The sequence below is a fragment of the Oryctolagus cuniculus genome, chromosome 5, assembly GCF_051225735.1.
Source record: "Oryctolagus cuniculus isolate XC-2025 breed Fujian yellow rabbit chromosome 5, ASM5122573v1, whole genome shotgun sequence".
In the NCBI taxonomy this organism is placed as follows: Eukaryota; Metazoa; Chordata; class Mammalia; order Lagomorpha; family Leporidae; genus Oryctolagus; species Oryctolagus cuniculus.
The window spans coordinates 145,178,461-145,195,712 of NC_142871.1; the positions used below are offsets into that span (position 1 = coordinate 145,178,461).

A 17,252-nucleotide genomic window follows, 5' to 3' on the forward strand; every position below is an offset into this window, starting at 1 on the left:
TCCAGAATGAGCTCTCTGAGTTGGCTGAAGATGGGAGTTCATTTACAAAGTTGTGATTTGTATTTTACCTTACACAGCATTACATGAATACACAGCTACACATGTGAGCCATTTTAGCAGGGTTGCACCTCGTGGGTCGTCTCGCGCCAGCCGCCTTACTTGTTAATGTTGCTGCCTTCCTTCAGTCGCTCTCCCGCGGCTCCTGTTTTGGACACTCTTTCACTACCCGCCAGGTCTACCAAGCTGACCTTACTGACTTTCTCTCCTGAGTTCTAGTTGTGGGAAACAAGAGAGAAACAACACACATTAATGCAGAAGCCATATGACCATCTGCCTCTATGTTAGCACTTTAATTCACAGCAACCCCAGTTATCCATCTCACTCTAATGCAGTAAACTTCTCCTGATTTTCAGCAGTCAGAAGAGCTACCTGAACTAGCAATGGATTTCACTGTCAACATTTCCATTGGTGTGCAGAGGAAGCATTTTGTTTTGCAGTTGCCTAGAAAGAACACACAGCTTTCCAGAAAAGAGTCAGAAAGCTGGGCATTTTATGGGGCTGTGAGGGAGTATCAGGATGTGAGGCTCCCTGCACGTCTGCAGTAAACCTTTCTTCTGAAAAGTGTTCTTCAGGCCAATTGCTGTGGTTTCCTCTTTCATACCCCTCAGTGATGATGCAGTAGAAATATTTATTTGAGGGCAATTTCAGTATGAAACAATATGTATTAAAAACTTTATGGTGATATCATCACATCTTTAGGAAGTTTACACAAGAAATCCAATTTAAAAAATTACATGTAAAGGGAGCCCCCCCTCCCAATTAAATGATTTAAAAAAAGCATCTCCTCTAGCAAGAAGAACCAATGTGAAATGCCAAACCACCAAATCCACCCACGAAACACTTCACCATGTGGACACCTCGAGTTCTTCCACCCTCCCCAAAGGCTCCGTCCAATCCCTCACCCCAGACTGCAGGTCGTACAGCGTCTGCGTGATTATGATGTTGAACACAGCATGGGAGCGGCTGCTCTCTTCATTCATGTTGGTTGCAGCTACTGTCCGAGACTTATTTCCCTCAGACATCAATGACTCAATATCCTAGAGGCAAAGCATAAGGAACACCCTATGAGTAAAGCAAGAACACAGTCCTGTGCACCAGATGTATGCATTCATTGTGGTCCCCCTGATGCCTCTCCTACAGCCTTCCACAAAACCTCTCTGCTCTCTGTCGCTCCCCGTCTTCGTGGAGGAACGACACAGGACCCTGCGCTGTTCTTTTGTCTGCTCGGCCCTCCCCGGGTTGGCTACCGACCCTTCCACCTCCGTGGAAGGGCGGTTCCCCCTAGCCACTCTCCCCACTTCCGCGGGGGAGCGGCACACCGCCGGCCGGCTCTCTCGGGGGCTGCACAGGTGTTCCTTCAGATGTTCCCCTTAGATGTTCCTGGTGCATGTTGTCTCTCTCCTCCTTTATAGTCCTCTTCCACCAATCCCAACTCTGCTACCCACACGCCGAGTACGCTGCTCTCCTCCAATCAGGAGTAGGTCCTAGAGTTTATTGGTTGAACTGGAGGCAGCTGTGTAGAAGCTGTTTCTCCCTTCTCAGCGCCATATTGTGGGAGAGCAGATGCATAGAATAAGTCTTAATTCCAGTAACTTAGTCTAGTCCGGGTTGCTCCCCACAGATCCCCCTTTCTTTTTATTTTTGGCGTTGATACACGCCTGTCTTTGGTGCCCCGCGGCACACACTCTGCTCTGCTTGCTGGAGTTGCCCACAGGTGCTTACAAGCCCTACCAATCAGGCAAACCGAATCCGGGTCCTCTCTTTGCCATGTTGTGAGGAGGTTTTTAGGCGCTGATGCGTGCCTGTGTTCAGTGCCCTGCAGCGCATTCTCTGCTCTGCTAGAACTGCCTGCAGGTGCTTACAAGCCCTAGCAATCAAGCAAACCGAATCCAAGCCTTCTCATTGCGGTATTGTGGGGAGACTTATTGGTGTTGATTCGTGCCTGTCTTCGGTGACCTGCAGCTCATACTCTGGTCGAGCTGCCTGCTGGTGCTTATCGCCTTACTAATCAGGCAGACCGAATCCAAGCCTTCTCATTGCAGTATTGTGGGGAGACTTATTGATGTTAATTCGTGCCTGTCTTCGGTGACCTGCGGCGCATAAGCTGCTAGCCGCCCGCAGGTGCTCACCACCTCCCTAATCAGGCAGACCGAATCCAAGCTCTCTCATTGCCATGTTGAGGGGAGGCCTTATTTTTTTCTATTTCTCTATCTCCGGGCATTCCTATCTCTTCCATTTTACTTCTATCTGCCAGCATTCCTATTTCTCTCATTTTACTTCTAAATTTCTGTTTCTCTTATCCCTGCGGCATCCCAGCGCCTGCCCCGAGGCTGCTTCTCGGCGGCTTCCCGGCTCTGAGCCGCTTCAGCCCGCGCTTCTCTCATCTGCGCGGCTTCCCGGCTTCGTGCGCGCGCTCCGCGGTCTTCGCGCCCCTTTGCGCCCGCACCACGGCCTCGCACTAGCCCCGCGTTCCCTATCTATTCACGCCCCGTGCTCTCTCTGCACGCGGCGGCTTCCGCGAATCACACAGCGTAGCTCACGTTTCCGCCACCGGCATTCAGTCCAAGTTCCCCGGACTAACCTGGCGAATTCCAACCTGGCGGCCCACGTCTCTGCCTCTGGTTCCAGATTTTTGCCTTTTGCTCCCCGGGCTGACTTGAAGAATTCCAAGCTGGCTTACGTCTCCACCTCGGCCTGCCCCCGTGGCTTCAATTTCCCTAACATTTTTCTCTACCCGGTATGTTTCCCTAACTTTTCTTCCAACAACAATATTCCCCTCTCATTTCTCCCGGTTTCTCCCCACAGTCCGCATCCGAGTCCAAGCCTCCTCCAGGTTTCACTTTCGCTTTCAATCTCCTAGCTTCCCCGCCATAGTCCGCATCAGAGTCTATGAAAGCTTTCACTTTCGCTTTCAATCCTAACTTCTTTCCCACAGTCCATATCCGAGTCTATGCCTAGGCTTTCAATAGCTTCTTCCGGCACCTTTTCCGTCCGGCTTTTCCCTAGGCTCTTTGCTAGTCTCTCTCTCTGGTATTTTCCCACTTCTTCCCGTTTCTTCCCTCCTAGGTTTTCTATCCGAGTCACGGCACCATTATGTCGCTCCCCCTCTTCGTGGAGGAACGACACTAGACCCTGCCTAGGCTTCATATCCGAGTCACGGCACCATGATGTCGCTCCCCGTCTTCGTGGAGGAACGACACAGGACCCTGCGCTGTTCTTTTGTCTGCTCGGCCCTCCCCGGGTTTGCTGCTGGTTCTTCCCGGGTTGGCTACCGACCCTTCCACCTCCGTGGAAGGGCGGTTCCCCCTAGCCACTCTCCCCACTTCCGCGGGGGAGCGGCACACCGCCGGCCGGCTCTCTCGGGGGCTGCACAGGTGTTCCTTCAGATGTTCCCCTTAGATGTTCCTGGTGCATGTTGTCTCTCTCCTCCTTTATAGTCCTCTTCCACCAATCCCAACTCTGCTACCCACACGCCGAGTACGCTGCTCTCCTCCAATCAGGAGTAGGTCCTAGAGTTTATTGGTTGAACTGGAGGCAGCTGTGTAGAAGCTGTTTCTCCCTTCTCAGCGCCATATTGTGGGAGAGCAGATGCATAGAATAAGTCTTAATTCCAGTAACTTAGTCTAGTCCGGGTTGCTCCCCACAGCTCTCCTCCACTGAGAGCGGTTTCAGGTTCCACCTCTCTCAGTTCTAGTGGATTAAATGTTTCCCCTATCCTTCTTTCCATTCTCCAATTGTTTTCTTTCTCTGTTAAGTTCCTGTTTTTTTTTTTTTTTTTTTTTTTTCCTCCTTGGCAAGTTTCCAGGAAGGCTAAAATATCCATTGAGACTCCATATACTCAGTAACTATGCTATGGTCAGTAGATGTCCCCTAAATTTTATGTGTTGGAAACAAATTCATGTTAATGGTATTTGGAGATGGAGTCTTGGGAGGCAATTATGATTAGATCAATCACGAGGGTAGATTCCCCAGGAAGGCACTAAGGGCTTTAAAAGAAGAACTGATGAGCTGGCGCTGTTGCTCACTTGGTTAATCCTCCTCCTGCGGTGCTGGCATCCCATATGGGCAGCGGGTTCTAGTCCCGGTTGCTCCTCTTCCAGTCCAGCTCTCTGCTGTGGCCCAGGAAGGCAGTGGAAGATCGCCCAAGTGCTTGGGCCCTGCACCCCATGGGAGACCAGGAAGAAGCACCTGGCTCCTGGCTTCAGATCGGTGTAGCTCCGGCCATAGCGGCCATTTGGGAGGTGAACCAACAGAAGGAAGACCTTTCTCCCTGTCTCTCTCTCACTAACTCTACCTGTCAAATAAATTAAAAAAAAAGAAGAAGAAGAAGAACTGGTGCACTTGCCCTCTCCCACTAAGAGATGCCTCCAGTATGTCATGATTGCAGCAAAAACACCCTCATCAGGTGCCATGGAAATGCCAGCACCAAGCTCCTTAATGTCCCAGCCTCCAGAACCAGCTTTAATTCTACCTCTCCTGTGCTTATCAGCCTGGGGAGCTGTCTGTCACCTGCTTATGCTCCTCTCTCTTTCAAAATTATAGTGCTCCAAGGGCAGAGGATTTTCCTTCTTTATCTTTGTGTACCTGCTGCTACAATGACTCGATATCCATGGGTTCTTAGAAAATGTTTGCTGAATAATCCTCATGAAAGAAGAGTTTTCCTGATTTTGTACACAAGGATGCTGAAGTTCATGGAGGCCAAACAGCCTTCCCCAGATCTAGTAGGACATAGAGCTGGGATGCAAATCAAGAGCTCCCAGGCTCCTACTAATAAATGCTGTCACGCATGGATCCTAACGCAGTCATGCTAAGAATCAGGAACTTTGTGAAGGTGTGGACTCAGCACCTTTAGATTGGAAGCGTTCTCATTCACTTCAGAGTCTCAATGTTTTGAAAGTGGTGACTGTGCCCTATTTCTCATGTGAACAATACCACATACATCTTCATTTAACTGGCTGGAGAGAGCTACCTCACAGGTTAATTTTAGTTATACTACATCAGATGTTATAGTAGGGCAGCCACACTGCTGAGATAACACAAGTACAAGCAGGGATCTAGCCATTTATTCATTCCCACTTCAGCAACAGAGATAGCAGTTTGTGTTGTGAGATTTTCAATGCAATGACCATAGAAATAAGGACAGAACATCAAGGCCCATCTGAATAGGGCATCGATTTCAAGGAGTAGGAAAACAGATTAGGAGGTAGAGCAGTGATGTCAAGAAACAAGAGACCCCAAAGAGTGAAAGGTGACAGACTTATCCACGAGGAGGGGTTGAATTAACAAGCAGACACCGTTTGGATTATCGGATGTGTCTAGAAGGGTGTCATTGGCAACTTAGGGAGATCTGTTTCAACAGAACAATCTTAGTGACAACATCCAGGAGCCACAAAATAGTATGCCTCTTGGCCACACCGTAAAACCTGTACAACAATGTGGCATGCAGAGCACGAATGGGGGTGGGGAGGTGTGTGCAGATGCGGGGTCTCCAAGAACATGATATGATATGAACTGATATGCTATAAAGCATCCACACAAAATATACCCAATATTACCTACATGCTTGGATATATTGATTTTTTAATGACATTTTTAAAAACTGATACTTACCTCAAAACTAGTGACGGCCAGTTGAGATAAACCATCTACATATGGTCCCAAAACTTTATGCTCTCGAACTTTAAGAGATTGTCTACTTCTGTGGGAGGGAAGAAAAGGAATAAATGAATCAGACCAAATTTGGAAGCTTTTCTTTCTTCTTAAGTACCCAGAAATTAAGACTAGAATTATAAAAAAAATTTTTTTACTGGTCAAAAAATATTCTAAAAAAAACCTTTATTTGGATTAGCAAAACAGCATTCCATAAGAGGAATGTCTTTTATACTCTGATTTCTATTTAAAGTAGTGTACTATTTAAAAAGTTCTATCTCTAGACCTAAACTAAACAACCAGTACACAGAACTAGGTTAGGCTAACTTGTTTTAGTAGATGAAATTCAGTTTCACATAGGGGAAAAAAATAGTGAAGCAAAGAACAAAGATAAAATTTAACCTTGAGGTTATTTTATAAGAAAGTACTCCAGGGCTGGCACCATGGCTCACTAGGTTAATCCTCTGCCTGCGGTGCAGGCATCCCATATGGGCGCCGGTTCTAGTCCCAGTTGCTCCTCTTTTGGTTCAGCTCTCTGCTGTGGCCCGGGAGTGCAGTGGAGGATGGCCCAGGTGCTTGGGCCCTGCACCCGCATGGGAGACCAGGAGAAGCACCTGGCTCCTGGCTTTGGATCGGCGTAGCTCCGGCCGTAGCGGCCATTTGGGGGGTGAACCAACGGAAGGAAGACCTTTCTCTCTGTCTCTCTCTCACTGTCTAACTCTGTATGTCAAATTTAAAAAAAAAGCACTTTTCCAGTAAACAATGTTTTAAATTTTGAATAGTGAATGATATTGAACTATGTTTAATTTACTTTTCCAAGCTACATTGATTTGTGCTGCTTCTATGCTAACAATTTTATACAGAAAGTGAGAGCACAGCACAGAAGCTGTAGTCACTGATATTTATTCTATATTTAGAACTGGTTCTACTCGAGATTTTAGGGCTCTTTTGAATTTTTTAAATGGAAAATCTGGTTTGGGACTCACTTGAAGAGCTTGTCAACCGACAATTGAGGTTAAAAGCAAAGCTGCATATGTTTTTACCGTATTGTGTGTGTCATCGTTTTCATGGCATTGAATATTAATCACTTTTCAAGTGAAGAGTCAATTCTTGGCATCACTCAAGTGTGGAAAAAAGGAAGTAAGTATCACTGAGTGCTTCCAAAGTCTTGGTGTTGCTCCCTAAGCACTTCGGTTATCCCATTTAATCCCACAATGTTTCTACAAAGTAGGTTTTACTAACTTTAAGGATGAAGAATTCAATGTGACAACAAGCAATTCTGCTGTTCTGTAAACAGGGGCAAACCATAATGCATGTATTCAAGAAAGCTACCCGGATACACACAAGCCAGCACTCAAGCTCACTATGCTCCCAAAGCCAGGGATTCTGTGACTCTGTTCAGTAGCAGGACACAGTAAATCTATCACTTCACATGATTGGGATGGGGTCTAATATCTGGAATTCTTGCACACTGATGGGGACAGTGTAAATTGGTACATCCACTTTGGAAAAGTTTTTACTCTTTAATAAATATGGAGAATCGGTCTCCCTTGACTCAGTTCCACCCTTCGATGCAGTCCCTAGAAACTCTGCATCTGTACACCAGGAGTCCTATATAAGAATGGTCAGAGGAGAATTGTAATGAGAAAAAGTGGAAACCACACCAACACCTGGACTAAGTTATGTTACAATGGAATATTGAACAGTATTAGAAAATAAATGCATTGTTACTGCATATATATGAATGAATGACACATTGAGGGGGAAAAAGGCAAATCATTCCTTCATAGGCATTAAATAATAACTCTTCCAAGTAAATATATTTCTTATGACTGAGTCATTTCCTTTTTTTTTTTTAATTTGACAGAGTTAGAGAGAGACAGAGAGAAAAGTCTTCCTTTCTTGGGGCCCATATTGGATGCTGGTGCCACAGGAAGAGGATTAACCATGTGAGCCATGGTGCTGGCCCCGACTTAGTCATTTCCTTGACTCCCTAATTTTGATCCTATACTTTTGATTTCATCTAAGATTTCTGTGGCCTTCTAAGTGTTCTGAAATGTTACATATCACAGAGTTGTTAAAAGAATTTAAAAATAAATTTTAATGACACGAGAAAGCATTCATTATGCTATTAGGAAAAATCAAGATGAATTCAAAATCTGCATTTATGAAAAATCTCAAAATGTGAGAGGAGTATGCACAGACACAGGTCAGACACACAAAATCAAAATGCACCAAGGTATTAACGGTGGTTATTTTTGAGTGGTGGGCTTATAGGTCATTTTTATTTCTTTTTACATTTTTGTACATATTTCTACAAATATGTGTTTTAAACCAGTTCAAATTTAGTTGACAAAAAATAAAATGCCCCCCCCTTCTATGAATCAAAGTTATCTAGTGTCATAAAAACACAGATGTCTAGGTTTCACCATTTCATGTGCTGCTGAATCAAAGCATGTACAGGTGATGAAACTCAGGCCAGTGGATCCTTCAAAAGCAGCCAGGGAAGGGAATGACTTGCCTAGGCCAGGTTGTTTCAATCATCCAACACTTTACCTTCAACCTAGAATTTATTTTAAATACTAATGGAAGAACCAATGTGTCCCTTGTAACTCAATTTTTATGAATAGTCCATAGTGCAAACAAAATTTACCTATAGTAAACCATCTTTTCAGATGGCATGCACAGACATAAACAACTTTCAACATGAATATAGGCCAGACTGTAGGAACCATGGATATGTTGTGAGGCTTTGGGTAGCTCATGATTTCTCAGTTTCTCAGAGCAGTGAACAGGGCTCAAATATATATATTCACTTGCAATTTTAACCTCAGGATTATTTAAAGAAATTACCTCTAGTTACAAGCTGAATTTCAACAACTGACTCACCCTTTGGGGTCTAAAAGATCACGAACTTTCTCATTATAAATTTCCATATATGATACTTCCACTTTAAAGGTGTGGGACTCATTTTGCTCCAAAGAGATTCTTTTAAATAAAGCACAACAGAGCCTTGGAATAAGGCCCAACTGCTCAGCATGGCCCATCATGGAGAAGGACTTTCCTGAACCTGGAAAAGAATAAGCATAAAGAAGGAAGGGTAGAAGAGAAAGCAAATTTAACACTTCAATCATGCAAGTTTTCTTTATGTAGGAGCCAACATCACTCAGCACAAAAGTGGCAAAGTTGGCCCTCAAGCCCACCCCCTGGATATCACACCTTTCTTTCTTTAACTATACTCAGTCTCTGGTCTGACTCGCACTGCAAGGTTCAGAGGGGCCTTGTTTACAGGTGAATGTGTATAAATGTAACCATTAAAATACATCATTTTAAAAATATTGCAAAATTCCAACTATACATTATTAAGTAACATTAACAACTTTGTTGCTACATTCCATTTTTATTAAGATTTATTTTATTGGCCGGCGCCGCGGCTCACTAGGCTAATCCTCCGCCTAGCGGCACCGGCACACCGGGTTCTAGTCCCGGTCGGGGCACCGGATTCTGTCCCGGTTGCCCCTCTTCCAGGCCAGCTCTCTGCTGTGGCCAGGGAGTGCAGTGGAGGATGGCCAAGGTGCTTGGGCCCTGCACCCCATGGGAGACCAGGAAAAGCACCTGGCTCCTGGCTCCTGCCATCGGATCAGCGCGGTGCGCCGGCTGCAGCGCGCCGGCCGCGGCGGCCATTGGAGGGTGAACCAACGGCAAAGGAAGACCTTTCTCTCTGTCTCTCTCTCTCACTGTCCACTCTGCCTGTCAAAAAAAAAAAAAAGATTTATTTTATTTATTTGAAAGAGAGTTATAGAGAGAGAGAGAGACAAAGGAAAGGAGGGAGGGCGTGGGGGAGGGAGAGAGAAAGAGATCTTCCATCTGCTGGTTCACTTCCCAAATGGCTGCAACTGCCAGGGCTGTGCCAGGCCTAAGGCAGGAGTCCGGAACTCCATTTGGGTCTCCCACATGGGTTGCAGGGACCCAAGCACTTGAGTCATTTTCTGCTGCTTTCCCAGGCACATTAGCAGGGAGCTGGATTGGAAGTGGAGCAGCTGGGACTCAAACTGGCACCCAAATGGGATGCTGGCAGTACAGGTAACAGCTTAAAGCACTGCACCAGGATGCCAGGCACTGCTGCTGTATTTCTATAATTGTACATTATGTTATGTGTATTTTATCACCCAAGTTTCTTAGATAACCTATAATTTGATATTAGGCAGTACTGTTAAAATTTATTATTAATTTTCAACTTATAGTTGAAAAAAATCAAAACAAAACAGCAGTTTAGCGTGTTCCTGGCTGGGCCACTGGTCTGTTTTTGTTGTACTTGTTTCAACTACCTGGTGAACCAGCCTAGGTTTCATAATTTATCACCACCTTTATTCTGGTGAAAGTCCTCAGCAGAGGATGATGCTAGGGTTTTTCTGTAGTTTTTACTATCACATTTATGCTGAGGAACTGGCAATTATTTTTCTAGTTCAAATACAGGTTAAAACTATAATTTGGGAAAATGACACTTAATAGTTTGAAACTAGCTTTGCTCATTAACACTGAAATTACTCAATTACCAAAAATGGTTACACCTTCAAAAAGAGGCTTACCTCTGACCATCTAACTCATTTATATCCAGAAAGTCGGAAGCAAGTTTCTGTCGCTTCACAAAAATTCTTTTTCTTTCTCTTTTTTTGGTAAATGTCTATTTATTTATTTTGGGAAAATGGGAAGAGAGAGTGATCTTCCATCAGCTGCTTTGCTTCCTAAACGCCCACACCAGCCAAGGTTGGGCCAAACCCTGGAACTGCATCTGAGTCTCCTCTGTGAGTGGCAAAGGGCCCAAGCACTTGAACGGCTTAACTTGCTGACCCATAATGCCCAATTTTTGAGTTTCAAGGAATGCACACTTAAAGTCATTTACTGTAGATGAGAATAAATTCTTACCTGTCTGCCCATATGCGAAAATACAAGCATTGTACCCCTGAAAGGCTTTCTCAAGAATCCCTTCCCCAAGGCACTTGAAAACTACTTCTTGACCTAGAAAGAAAGACAAACAACAATTAAAAACTAAAATAAGGGAATGATTTTTTCTTGAAATGTCTGTATTAACAGCAATTTTCTCTTTCTATAATGGAATGTTAAAAGCAAACTGTGTGCCTAGTATGTGCAGGGCAATGCATTAAAGAACTTAACACATGTAGTTCTACTTCCACTTCCAAACTACATCTCAGCACCTGGGTAATGTGTGACTCCACACACAGTTTCCCTCTGAGACATTTCTCTAGGCACTGAAGTGTCCTTTCCATTGGCAGTGGAAAATACAGAAGTATCACTCAGATTTGATTTAGTGCCTTTTGATTTAGTACAAAAAAGTCATTAAATATCACTTGTCTTCTCTCCCCCACTGCATTCAGAGTTTCCAGTGAGCAAGGTCAACACCACAAACAGTTTGGTATCCCCCTCAGCATTTAGCATGGTGTTGTGTTCATGCCATGTGCTGAAAAATTGCTCCTGGCTGTTGGTGGAGTGACAACTCTGGCTGCTATTAGGAGACTCACAGGCACTGCTCACCTGTGTTCCCAGAGGGGTCACAGGGACAAGTTCTTTTTTTTTTTGTTTTTAACTTTTATTTAATGAATATAAATTTCCAAAGTACAGCTTATGGATTACAATGGCTCCCCCCTCCACAACTTCCCTCCCACCCGCAACCCTCCCCTTTCCTGCTCCCTCTCCCCTTCCATTCACATCAAGATTCATTTTCAATTCTCTTTATATACAGAAGATCAGTTTAGCATATATTAAGTAAAGATTTCAACAGTTTGCACCCCCATAGAAACACAAAGTGAACAATACTGTTTGAGTACTAGTTATAGCATTAAATCACAATGTACAGCACATTAAGGACAGAGATCCTACATGAGGAGTAAGTGCACAGTGACTTCTGTTGTTGACTTAACAAATTGACACTCTTGTTTATGGCCTCAGTAATCACCCTAGGCTCTTGTCATGAGTTGCCAAGGCTATGGAAGCCTTTTGAGTTCACCAACTCTGATCTTATTTAGACAAGGTCATAGTCAAAGTGGAAGTTCTCACTGGGATCTCACTCACAGAGATCTTTCATGTAGGTTTTTTTTTTTTTTTTTTTTTTTTTGCCAGAGTGTTTTGGCTTTCCATGCCTGTAATACTCTCATGGGCTTTTCAGCCAGATCCAAATGCCTTAAGGGCTGATTCTGAGGCCAGAGTGCTGTTTGGGACATCTGCCATTCTATGGGTCTGCTGTGTATCTCGCTTCCCATGTTGGATCATTCTCTCCCTTTTTGATTCTATCAGCTAGTATTTGCAGACACAGTCTTGTTTATGTGCTCCCTTTGGCTCTTAGTCCTATCATTATGATCAATTGTGAACAGAAACTGATCACCGGGACTAGTGAGATGGCATTGGTACATGCCACCTTGATGGGATTGAATTGGAATCCCCTGGTATGTTTCTAACTCTACCGTTTGAGGTAAGTCAGCTTGAGCATGTCCCAAATTGTACATCTCTTCCCTCTCTTACTCCCACTCTTATATTTAACAGCGATCACTTTTCAGTTAAGTTTCAACACTTGAGAATAACTGTGTATTGATTACAGTATTCAACCAAAAGTATTAAGTAGAACAAATAAACAAAAAAATTACTAAGAGGGATAATGTATTAAGTTGTTCAACAGTCAGGGCAAGGGCTGATCAAGTCATCATTTCTCATAGTGTTCATTTCACTTTAACAGGTTTCCTTTTTGGTGCTCAGTTAGTTGTCACTGATCAAGGAGAACATATGATATTTGTCCCTTTGGGACTGGCTTATTTCACTCAGCATAATGCTTTCCAGATTCCTAACAGGGATCACTTTTCAGTTAAAATTTAAACACCTAGAATAATTGTGTGTTAATTACAGAGTTCAACCAATAGTACTAGAACAAAAAAAAAATACTAAAATGGTTAAAGTATTACATTGTACATCAACAGTCAGGACAAGAGCTGATCAGGTCACTGTTTCTCATAGTGTCAATTTCACTTCAACACGTTTCCCCTTTGGTGCTCAGTTAGTTGTCGCTGATCAGGGGACAGGGACAAGTTCTGTTAGATAAGTCTCTGCATCACCTGCAGGTCTTGGGGGGTTGTTTGTCGTTTACTACAGTGGAGTCTAGCGGCAGAGTAAAGGAGTGACAAACATTAAAAACACTGGAGGATGCATTTACTACACTTTGAAATTGATGAATTTCTTCTTTTTTTAAATGAGATTTATTTATTTATTTATTTAAAAGTCAGAGTTATAGAGAGACAGAGATCCACAGGTTCATTACCCAAATGAATGCAACAGCCAGAGTGTGGGGAGCAACTCAGACTAGACTAAGTTACTGGAATTAAGACTTATTCTATGCATCTGCTCTCCCACAATATGGCGCTGGGAGAGGAGGAACCAGCTTCTACACAGCTGCCTCCAGTTCAACCAATAAACAGCAGGACCTGCTCCTGATTGGAGGAGAGCAGCATACTCGGCGTGTGGGTAGCAGAGTTGGGATTGGTGGAAGAGGACTATAAAGGAGGAGAGAGACAACATGCACCAGGAACATCTATCTGAAGGAACACCTGTGCAGCCCCCGAGAGAGCTGGCCGGTGGTGTGCCGCTCCCCTGCGGAAGTGGGGAAAGTGGCTAGGGGGAACCGCCCTTCCACGGAGGTGGAAGGGTCGGTAGCCAACCCGGGAAGAACCAGCAGCAAACCCGGGGAGGGCCGAGCAGACAAAAGAACAGCGCAGGGTCCTGTGTCGTTCCTCCACGAAGAGGGGGAGCGACACCAGAGCCAGGCCAGATTGAGACCAGGAACTCCATCTAGGTCTCCTACGTGGGTGGAAGGGGCTTAAGCACTTGGGCCATCTTTTGCTGCTTTCCCAGGTACAACAGCAGGAAGCTGGATTAGAGGTGGAACAGCCAGGACTTGAACCAGCATTCATATGGGATGTTGGCATTCTAGACGGCCCCTGAAATTGCTGAATTTCTAACACTCACCCCCATAATTAAGAGAATTCAAGTGATCTTCTTCTTCTTCTGTGCTCTTATAGTCCTCAGAACATTTTCATAACAGCATGTGCATAAACGACTGGTTTAACTACCTGTTTCCTCCACTGAAGTTGGAGTCTATAATCTGCTTATCCTCGTAATCCTAGTGCACAGTACAAAATGCTTCATAAGTGCTTATTGAAAGAATGAGTCAGTTGAACCTTTTTATCCTACACAACACTCAAAAATGATATAACACAACTCTAGCTTTCAGTTGTGTTTTACTTTTACACAAAGTTGGATCTGAATTTAGCAGCCTCTTGTTACATTACGATATATCATGATGGCAGAACAAGACTCATGTAAAAAGTGTGTCAACATGAAACAAGGGATAATATTTGCAACCCTTAGGATGGCAAAAAAAAAAATGAACTTCTGACAACATCAAATATGGCTGGGTGGAGGAGAAAGGGATTTTCATAAGCTTCTTGTGGGAGAACAAATGGATACAGTCATTCTAAAAGAATACCTGACAGCAGCTGTCACAGAGAATACTCACATATTCTCTGACCCATGGTGAGTAATTGCCACTGTGCTGTTATTTATAACGGTGTGAATGGGAATCAAGTAAAACACCAATTAGTATGGTAGTGGGTAAATAAAATGTGATTATTTATATGATGTAATACTATACAACATTAGTATTTACATTTATGTGTAAACAGTGCTAGAAAATTTTAAAAATATTAAGTGAAAGGAAAAAAGCCAATGTGTGTGTAGGGGAAGAGAGAGAGAGGATGCAGATATACAATGATGTATAAATATATATATGGGGCTGGCGCTGTGGTATAGCAGGTAAAGCCAATACCTGTGGTGTTGGCATCCCATATGGGTGCCAGTTCCACCTCTGATCCAGCTCCCTGCCAATGCACCCGAGAAAGCAGAGGAAGATGGCCCAAGTATTTGGGACCCTGTACCCACATGGGAGTCCCAGAAAAAGCTTCTGGCTTTGGATTGGCCCAGTTCTGGCTGCTGTGGCCATTTGGGGAGTGAACCAGTGGATGGAAGATCTCCTTCTCTCTCTGCCTAGTCTCTCTTTCTCTGTAACTCTGCCTTTCAAATAAATAAATAAATCTTTAAAATATATAGAGATGGTGTGTATACGATATATACACAAATCAACATGATGTGTATAAATGTGTGTATGTACTTGGAAAGAAATAACAAACTTACTTTATCTTATTTTTCTTTTTTTTTAAATTTTATTTTGCTCATTTGAAAGGCAGAGTTACAGAGAGGGAAAAAGAGATCCCCCATCTACTGGTTCACTCCCCAAATGGCCACAACATTTGGGGTTGGGCCAGGCTGAAGCCAGAAACCTGGAATTCCATCCAGGTCTCCCATGTGTGCACAGGGGCCCAAGAACTAAGGCCATCTTCTGCTATCTTCCCAGGCACATTAGCAGGGAACTGGATCGGAAGTGGAACAGTTAGGACCGAATTGGTGCCCACGTGGGATGCCAGCATTGCAGGCAGTGGCTTAACCCACCTATGCCACAACACTGGCCCCATCTTATTTTTCTATTTTTGATTCCTACCATCTAACACACAGCCTGGAACCCAGGAGATATTCACAGCATGTTGGTGAAATACACATATATTTTTTTAAATGGGTAAAAAAATCAAGAGTATTTTATAAGGACACAAGTTTGTTGAGAAGATGGCTAGGTATACCCTGAAAAGAAGAAAATATGGTCAATTATTCACTATACATATATTTTATTTTCAAAAAGATTTATTTATTTGAAAGGCAGAGTTACAGAGAGAGAGAGGGAGGGAAAGAGACAGATATCTTCCATCTGCTTGGTTACTCCCTAAATAACTGCAATGACTGGGATTGGGCCAGGCCACAGCCAAGGTCTTAGGATTCCATGGTGTTCTCCCACATGGGTGGCAAAGGCCCACATACTTGGGCTATCTTCTGTTGCTTTCTTCCCCATATGCATTAGTGGCCAGCATTCCCACACATTCACACACACACACACGAGCCCACCACCAGAGCACAGGTGTCCACCTGATGCCAGGCAAGTCTAGAAGGCCTTTGGGAAAATAAGTAACTTTTAAAGTTAAAAATTTAATTGTGGTTACCAGAGGCTGGGAAGGAAGTGGAAAGGGAGAGATGGAAAAATGTTGATTGACAGGTACTAAGTTATACCTGGATAGGAGTAATAAGTTTTGAGGTGACTATACATAATGTTAATTTATCACATATTTGCCTATTTTAAAAAACTTAGAATTTTGGATGTTTTCACTATAAAGAAATGTTAAATGCTTGAAAGGAAAAATACATTTACCATGATTACATATTACACAATGTATACAGACAATGAAACATCAAATAGTACCCTACACATCTGTAGAATTTTTATGTCTGTTAAATTTTAAAAATAAAAGCTTTTTTTTAATTCCAAAAAGCTCCTTTGTTATAGACAAGTGTGATGGTCTGGTACTCACTGAGAAAGCATCTGACTATCCTGGTGTATAATCTCTCATACATGTCAACATCTTTCTTCTCCTAGGTTTTCTCAACTTTTTATTCTATGTGTATTCCCGAGTCCCATGCCAAAAGGCAGGCCTTAAACCTGGAGCTGAGGCCTGCCTTGGAGAAAACCCAGAACTAAGCTCAGCCTGCACTCTGGCTTGTCAGAACTGCTGTGGCCCTTGCCAGGCCCAAGTGCACTTGATGGTTCTAACAGCAATGTTTTCTCCCTTTCTTGGCTCAAGCTGCTGAATGGAGCAATCTTGTTTGATCTTCCAGACTGGTTAACCAGCCCCCAGGCAGGGAGTGCTGTGAGGTGGGGCAGGAGAGGCTTTAAGACTTGGCTAGGTCCAGCATTCTAAATGTGATTCATGATTTAATTCATATTTAGTAACTTGAACAAAAAGCTAGAGTGCTATGGTTTGACTGCATCTCCCAAAGTTCAGGTGCTGGGAATCCCCAGTGCAGCAGTCTTGAGAGGTGGGCACGTTAAGAGGTGATTACGTCATGAGTATTAATGTTGTTATCTGGGGACTTGGGTTCTTATAAAAGAGAAGCAGCCTCTTTGCTCTTTCTCACCACGTGATGTCATCCACTGGGTTACCACATAGCATGAGGCCCTCACAGGATGTGGCTTTGATCTTGAACTTCACAGCCTCCAGAACTGTGAGCCAGTAAATTCCTGTTCTTTATGAATTGCCCAGCCTGAGGTATGCTGTGAGAGCAGTACAAAATGGACTAAGACAAAGCCTGAATTGATGAAAGGACTCAACTGCAGAGAGGCACTATGTCACAGAGATTTTATTATGGCTGCAAAGAGCCTGAAGTCATTGGCCAACCCAGAGTTTGTATCTACCGCCATATCAAGTAGTGCAATATAATATTTCTGGTTCCTGTTCCTAGAATTAGGAGGAATTATTTTCCCTATATTCCTTCAAGAGCAAATCACAATATGTCTTTTTCCTTGGTAGGGATGATATTTTAAA

General features: G+C 43.6%; 1 protein-coding gene across 15 annotated transcripts in view; it reads right to left on the minus strand.

Annotated features, from left to right (window-relative positions):
* The window catches only part of KIF13A (kinesin family member 13A), a 243,766-nt gene that overhangs the window by 82,458 nt on the left and 144,056 nt on the right, over window positions 1–17,252 (minus strand). For all 15 annotated transcript variants that reach the window (XR_016234740.1, XR_011388751.2, XM_089334368.1 and 12 more), the window contains 5 exons: window positions 10,636–10,728; window positions 8,599–8,779; window positions 5,671–5,758; window positions 963–1,097; window positions 160–272 (listed from right to left, as the gene is read on the minus strand). Coding sequence is in view for 13 of the 15 variants with exons in the window: in XM_089334368.1 (XP_089190494.1) it covers window positions 160–272; window positions 963–1,097; window positions 5,671–5,758; window positions 8,599–8,779; window positions 10,636–10,728 (610 nt within the window). In the remaining 2 variants the exon portion in view is untranslated. The remainder of the gene's footprint in view (window positions 1–159; window positions 273–962; window positions 1,098–5,670; window positions 5,759–8,598; window positions 8,780–10,635; window positions 10,729–17,252) is intronic.